General features: G+C 35.5%; 1 protein-coding gene across 1 annotated transcript in view; it reads right to left on the reverse strand.

Moving 5' to 3' along the window:
• Positions 1-257, reverse strand: part of LOC120352840 (angiotensin-converting enzyme-like) — a 15996-nt gene extending 15739 nt beyond the window's left edge. The window contains 1 exon segment of the mRNA XM_039435132.1: positions 233-257. Coding sequence (XP_039291066.1) covers positions 233-257 — 25 coding nt within the window.
• Between the last annotated feature and the right edge of the window lie 8246 nt (positions 258-8503).

Below are 8503 nucleotides of genomic sequence, written 5' to 3' on the forward strand. Positions count from 1 at the left end.
CGCCGTACCTTGTCATCATGTTCCTTCTCATATACTTAATTTTCTTCATCTTCTCCCACTCAACACCTCAAGCTCATCTCACACCTCTTTCTTCTTCCTCTATCTCCTCCTCCAACTCCTCTTACTACACTTATCATCATACTTTTTCACATTTTATCCCCACCACTCTCCTTCTACCGCAACATCACCTTCTTCCTTACACCTCTTTATACTCCTCTCCATCCTCTCTAACTTTCTTTTCTCTTCTCCTTGTTCATGCTTCATTCTTCTTCTACTTCTCCTCATCTACATCCTCTCCTACTTTAGGTAAAACTACACTGTTTTTTTCCACTTCTTCTTCTCTTCTTTCTCCTTCTTTTTCTTCTTATCCTCCTTCTTCTTCTTCTTCTCTTCTTCTTCTTCTCTTCTTCTCTATCTCTTCTTCTTCTTCTTCTTCTTCTCTTCTTCTTCTTCTTCTTCTTCTTCTTCTTCTTCTTCTTCTCTTCTTCTTCTTCTTCTTCTTCTTCATCTCCTGTCTTCTTCTCTTGTCTTCTTCTCTTGTCTTCTTCTCCATGTTTTATCTCCTCCTCCACATTCTCATACTCCTCCTCTCCTTCCTCCTGTTCCTCCTCGTCTACTCTTTCACCTGTTACACCCCCTCCTCCCCCTTCCGTCCTCCTCCACCAACGCCTCTTCAACCCCTCCTTTTCTGCCACCCACACTTCCTCATCTTCCACTCATTTCCAGCTGAAATGCGTAGTAAATAGCAACACGATGATTGTAGATTTGCAGTGTTTGTCTAGGCTGCCTTAACGGCTTCTCCAGATGTTTGGGAGAGGCTGAATTATTATCATTCTGTAATACCGGCGAGCAAAACGAGATTTGATGACGCATCAGCTATCTCAAGATCCAGAGAACTGTAGATTAGCCATGGCTCATTGTTATGAATTGTAACTCATTGGGCCGTATTCATAAAAGTGAAGGATATCCTTCCAACTAAAAGGTAGGAGTATAAGGTTATCATTGTGGAGTAGAAGGTAGGAGTAAAATCATTTTTTTCCTACCTTATTCTTAATTATTACCTAATATTCAAGGATATCCTTCTAACATGAAGTTAGTGTCATGCCAACTAACGTCTACACTAGTCAACATTTCTTTAGCATTACAAGTGGCTCAAACATTCATAGTAGATCATTCAAAATTAGGTAAGAGATGAATTCATGAAACTGATGGATAAATTCTTGATTGCATTGTTGATCAAATAAATAAAATTTCCCCAAAATATCAATTTTTAGAAAATCATCCAATTTACTAAAAATGACCAAAAATGCAAAAATAACTTTTAGTTGAGTTATTTTTGGTAATATTGAATAACTCACAGAAAAAAAATTATTTTTAGAAATTTTTGCTTTATTCAATCAACAATATCATGAAGAAATTACCCTCGAAATGTAACACTTCAATAGTGACAACTTCCATGAAGTTTACATATATTTTTATTTAAATCGCGATGAATGTTGGATATTTCTTGTTGTAGAATGTTGTCTCTTGAATTTTGTATACATTTTATTGTCTTTACTTACACATACTTTCCGTACACTATGCTTATTTATACCTCTTGTGAACTGCATGCACTGTATTTCTGTAGTGTATATCTTTCATCTTATTCACCCCACTTGTTCAATTAGATTGTAAATAGTAGTGAAGACTGAAAATGACCAATGATCGAAACTAGTCGTTAAAAAATTTTCAAGTTTCCAGTAAAAGGGTACTACAAGTTTTTATATTGTTTTTATTAGTTTGAATAAAGTAGCCCAACTAGGTGAAGTGATTTTAGTTAAGACTGATTTGGGCGTAATGGTCTAGAGTCCCCTTGATCATGTAATGAATAAATAGATAAATAATAGCAGTTCAAGCTCAGATACTTCCGTAATTCCAAATATTATATTAATCAATTTGTTCCATTGAATCAATGATAAAAATGGTTCTCCCACCTACTTATTCCTAAATAAATAGGTAAATAACAGTTTAAACTCAGACACTACCGTAATTCGAAGATAATATTAACTGTTCTGTTCCACTGGATCGGTGGGACTAATGGTTCTCCCTTTAATGATTACAGATGGAAATTACTGAGATATTGCAATCATTTAAATGATAATAAATATTTATAATAATCATTGATGATTGATGGTCATTATTGATGTTCATTCATAGTTCTAAATTGTCATCTAATAAGTTGATAGTTCAGGCTTCATGAATGACATGAGGCTTGGTTGTTACTGCAGTCTATTGTTCACAATATTTTTGCAATTTAATACAATTTTCAGTCAAATAACAATGAAAAAATGAATGTGAGTGCATATTCAGTACTTGTTCAACAATTTGAGTACAATTTTTTAATAACTAATATCATAGCCACCTCTAATACAAGGCCCCGGCCTACGATATTGCAACGTCGCAGTGTAGGCCTAGAATCTAATATATGATTGGTGGAAAATATCAGCTGGTATTTTTTTAAATATCTTTCACCAATAATGTATTAGATTCTTGGCCTACACTGCGATGTTGCAATATCGTAGGCCGGGGCCTTGTATTAGAGGTGGCTATGCTAATATTCAAAAAGACTGTAGTGTCGTCGAAAATAGTTCAAAACGGGAAAACTGAATAAATCAAAAATATTTTTTTAAATGATTTCTCAGTCAAATATCTTGATCAAAACTGCAGTTATACTCTGACGATTTTTTCAGCCAAATTCGATATATAGTATTTGGAAATGAAAGATCATTGATATTCATGAGATATGACATAAAATGAAAAACAAACTGAAAAAATTCTCAGGATACTGAAATTATGTTACTCCACTATACAGACGTAGTCCTGGGTCCAACTTTCTAACAATAATTATTTGTGATACTATTTAAGTGAGCAAAAATAGTATCTTACGTAACAAGGACGGGAAGGGGCCTTTTGCAGGCGAGAATGATTTTTCATTAGAGCACTTCAAAAGACATTCACGTCCAAGTAACGTACCCTTTTTTGTCATAATAATGTGAAGAATGATTGAGAAATAGAAAACATCACCTGCTGTGCTGACGTTACTACATGCATTTTATAAAGATAATCTAGTTTACAAATTCCGAATCAGGAATTTTGTGGAAGTTGACAAAACTTTCACCTGGAGCGCTGAAGGTGGTTTTTTGTAGCAGTTTTGCTGTTCATATTTCGGAACTAGGAAACATAGTCTACTCGACTGTATGGTTTTATTACAGTAGAGTATGCGGTAATGAGAATCATATGTTTATTTATTCTGCAAACAGCTGTTTACTGGATTGATTTCATGCATGGAAAACAGCTGAGATTGAATGACTCTGACATAAAAACTGTATGGAGGTTTTTTTGTTCATCCCGCACATATCCATAATTCGATGCTCTCGAAATGAAATTCCATAACTTGAAACCAATCCCACAACACATTCTACACAAACTATTAATTGAAACTCATTACAGCACAATTAACCACTCAACAAACAATAAAAGAACACATGTCACAAACCCAAAACTCCCAACTACACCCCTGACACAAACTAATTAAGACTTTAAGTGGCACCACCATTAACAACAGAGCCCGCTCACATTAATTAATATTATGGCGACGTACACAGATGCGTCGAGTAGTAGACTACTAGAGTGGCTGCGAGACCCACAGACAAGTAGAACCTTAGAGTGGCTCTGGAGACAAATCCACCACGAAACTTGTTTAATATCTCTTTATTTGCATGTTTCAATATAGATTACTGCCAGAACAAAGGGATTAGAGCAAGAAAACCACTCGGCCTCGCATCTCTGCACTTTAAAATGTCAGTGCTGTTTCAATGGGGAACATTGTTGTGATTCATAAGGCTTACTGAAAGGTTTAGCAGTGAACAGTGAGGTAGAATCAATGTCAGAATAGGTTGTATTGTCAGAATTGGTGTTTTTAATAAGGAATGCTGACAGTATGAAATGAATTGCACTGAGCCAAGTTGGATACAATATTGGTTTTCGTAGCGGAGTGCCGAGTTTGGACCAGTATGGATTCAAACTTTTGAGAGCTTGCTGGCTGGTGAAGAAGATGCTGGTGACTAATTATTAGCCTTCCTCTTTCTCTCATTCACGCGCTCTCTCTCCCGTTTCTCTCTTTCAATACTACTGTTCCTTTTCCACGTTTCTCTGTCTCCTTATTTAATTTGTCTGAACGTTCTTCTCTTTTTCTCCCCGCACCAAAATTTGGAAACATACTCTTGTACTTGAGAAAATTTGTCAAAGTGTAAGGTAGTCTCTCCCTCTCGGTCTGTTACTTTATCCGTTCTCTCTTTTTCAATTCTACTGTTCCTTCTCCATGTTTCTCTGCCTCTTCATTTAATATGTCTGATCATTCTTCTCTTTTTCTCTCCGCACCAAAATTGGGAAATACTCTTGTACTTGAGAAAATTTGTCAAAGTGTAAGGTAGTCTCTCTCTCTCGGTCTATTACTTTATCCGTTCTCTCTTTCAATACTACTGTTCCTTCTCCACGCTTCTCTATCTCTCCATTTGATGTGTCTCATCGTTCTTCATTTTTTCTCTCCGCATCAAAATTGGGAAATGCTCTTGTAGTTGAGAAATTCAAATTCAAATTCAAATTGAGTTTATTCACAGAAATCATTACAAATACAGTACACATGTATAAATAATATAAATACTTGTGAATTTTCCCCACATAGACAAGTCTGTGTGTGGGGAAAGAGTTCTAATGAAAAAAAAAATGATACTAAAAGAAAAATTATAAATATTTACAATACAGTACAATTTGAAAAATAAAGTTTGTTAAATGTAGTGTGAGGAAAGTATATGTTTGAATTGCAGTAGTAAATATAATTATGATATAGACTTGTGACACATGCACACAAAATAAAATTTAGAACTTGACAATGAGAAAATTATGAGCAATATATTGATGTGATATCTATACTTTTCATTATATATGATGATGATAGATAGATTTTTATCTAATTCACATATATGATGATGAATACAAGAAAACATATATAACTAAGGCGCCCGAACAGGGACGGGTGAAGGAAAATTCGCGATCAAAATTTCGGGTTTTTCTGTGAATTTTAATTCTTAACACCCGTTTCGACTTGAATCCGCGATCGGAAGTTTGGTGAAGTAATGTGCTATAAAAGTGAAGTGGTATCATCATCAACTTAATCCTGGCCGGCAGACGTTCATTCAACTCCTGTCATCCAGATTCCTTGAGGTTGAACCATCGACCCTCACTCAGGAAATTGCTTGAGGAAGCAGAAGAAGAAGAAGACGAAGACGTTCGACTACAGCCACCAACACCACCTCCTGCCGAAGACAACATGAATGACGCAGCAGCAGCGGCACCCCTGCAGCCAGAGCAACAAGCATCTGCAGCACAGGTACCGACTATTTCAAAACCATTACCTAAGGGTGATCTCGATCTAATCCCCGATTATGACGGAAATCCAATTGAACTCATATCATTTCTTGAAGTGGTAGAAACTCTACTAACTGGATATTGTACAAGTGACATTATTGAAGCCCCAGCCAATCACTTCCGTTTATTATTTCAAATCAAGAAAAGACTCCATGATATGGCCAAAATTGTAGTAATAAACAGTACTTGCAAATCAGTTAAAGAAGTAATCACAATCTTGAAAAACAATTTTGCAGACAATCGATCAGTGCACCAACTCACATCAGAACTTTTAACGCTTAAACCAAATCCAAAACAACATCCTCTAGTATTTGTGAATACACTTGAAGAAAAACGTACCACCATAATTTGTAGGCACAAACTTGACGGTGTTCACGGTGAATTTTTGGACTTTGTGACTAACCAACTAGACAAACAAGTTATCAATGTTCTAGTTGAAGGACTTCCATACCAGCTAGGAGCCCACCTTCAAACGTTACGAGTGAAAAATCTACAAGACGCAAGACAAGCTATCATTAGTGAAAGCAATGCTGTTTTAAAACACTTGAACTTTTCAACCGATGTTTCAAAAATGCACTACAAAAGCTACAATACCCATGATAAATCTCATCACAACAACAACCAATCTAAATTTCAAAACTCTCAACATGTTCAAGCAAACAAACAACAATCATTTCCAAATCAATTTCGTCAAAATAATCAACACCAACAGTTTCAATCTCAACAATTCAAACCTCAGAACTTTCAAAACTTTCAACACAGAAATCCTAATCAGAATGTGAATAACCAGAATAGATTTCAACAAAATCAAAATCGCCAAAATACTGACGTATCAATGCGAACCGTTTCGAATCTAAGAAAATCAAATTCAGTTCATTTGACTGAACCAGTTGAAACAACTGAAGAAGTCGATAACTCCAAATTTCAACAGCTATCAGACAAAGTCGACAAACTCGCCGAAGCTTTCCATGATTTTTTAGGAGCAGACAACACTCAAAGCAATCAGAGGTGATTGAAATGAACTATTGTGAAAAGAACGAGTTGCCATTCCTGTGTGTAAATGATTGTAAAATATTAATTGATACTGGATCCAAATATAATTTTGTAAGAACTGATAATAAGACTTTCCCGTGTATTAATGTAGAAAAATATGAATTCAAAATCAAAACACCAGCCGGAGAAGCTACAGGACATTGGCGTGTTAATTTAGATTTAAGTTCTGTGCATGCTAGTTTAAGTAATGAATGTATTTTGTACATGACTTTAGTTCTAATTACGATATTTTGCTAGGTCACGAAACCCTCAGTAGAATTGGAGCTCAAATTGATTTTCAAACAAACTGTATGATTACCCCTGACAAAACATTTATTTTGAATGGACTTACTCCTGTTAAAATTCACAAGGGAATTAATTCTTTGAAACTACCCCTGATAAACAGATCAGATGCAAAGCTAGGCATAACGAATATACCAGCTTTAGAATTGAATGAAATACTTGTAAATGTAACTGATAGAGATTTTTGTGAATTTGAATATTTTTCCGATGTTGAAAGAGATGTAAATATCGAGTGTCTTGAAATCGAAGAGTGCGAATTAATGGATTGTTCTCCTTCCGAGAAATCCTTGACTCATGACGAAATCTCCAAATCATTCAACTTGACCATATTGACAGACGTGACAAAGACCAAATTGTAAATTTAGTTCATGAATTCCAAGACATACTAAAATTAGAAAACACTTTACTGACTGCAACTCACTTACTAAAACATAGGATTGAGACAACTGACGATTCTCCTGTATATACCAAAAATTATAGGTATCCCGTAGCCTTCAGAGACGACATAAAAATCGAAGTTCAGAAATTACTTGACGGAAAAATTATCCGACCTTCAAATTCACCTTACAATTCCCCACTCTGGGTAGTACCGAAAAAGCTTGACAATTCAGGAAAACGTAAAGTACGTTTAGTAATTGACTACCGAAAAATTAACGACAAGACAAAAAGTGACAAGTTCCCTCTCCCAAACATAGAAGACCTTTTTGGAAAAATTGGAAGAGCAACTTATTTTACGAGTTTAGATTTAGCATCTGGCTTCCACCAACTCGAAGTAGAAGAAGCAGATATTCCTAAAACTGCATTCAGCACAGACGACGGTCATTACGAGTTCGTAAGGATGCCTTTCGGCCTAAAGAACGGACCACCAAGCTTCATGAGAGCTATGAATCTTATATTTTGTGACACTCCAAATGCATTAGTGTATATGGATGACATAATAATTTTTTCTGACTCATTTGAAGAACACCTGAAAGATTTGAGAAGAGTATTCAAGAAATTGAGAGATTATCAATTGAAGATTCAACTAGATAAAACAAACTTTTGTAACATGGAATTATGTTTTTAGGACACATTGTTTCAAAGGATGGAATTCGTCCTAATCCTGCCAAAATCGAAGCTGTCTCACAGTTTCCTATACCGAAAACCGTTAAAGAAATAAAACAATTTCTTGGTATGACCGGATTCTATAGAAAACTCATTAAAAACTATGCGAAAATTGCCCAACCTCTAACTAGAGCCTTGAGAAAAGACGAAAAAATCAATGTCAACAACACTGAATACAAAGAAGCATTCAATAACTTGAAACAAGCTCTGTGTAATTCACCCATATTGACATTTCCAAATTTTGAGAAAACATTTACTCTGACGACAGACGCATCAAATTATGCTATCGGCAGTGTCCTTTCACAGAACATAAATGGATCCGACCTCCCAATTTCATACGCATCCCGTACTCTCAATAGAGCAGAATGTAATCTACCAACCATTGAGAAAGAGTTATTAAGTATCGTTTGGAGCATAAAACATTTTCGACCTTATTTATATGGTAGAAAATTTGTTGTTAAAACAGACCACAAACCCCTTGTTTGGCTCAGGAACCTGAAAGAACCAAATTCCAAACTCTTAAGATGGAAACTTCTTTTGGAAGAGTACGATTTCACTGTGGAATATTTAAAAGGAAAATCGAATGTAGTCGCCGACG

This window comes from Nilaparvata lugens, chromosome 8, assembly GCF_014356525.2.
Source record: "Nilaparvata lugens isolate BPH chromosome 8, ASM1435652v1, whole genome shotgun sequence".
NCBI classification, from domain to species: Eukaryota; Metazoa; Arthropoda; class Insecta; order Hemiptera; family Delphacidae; genus Nilaparvata; species Nilaparvata lugens.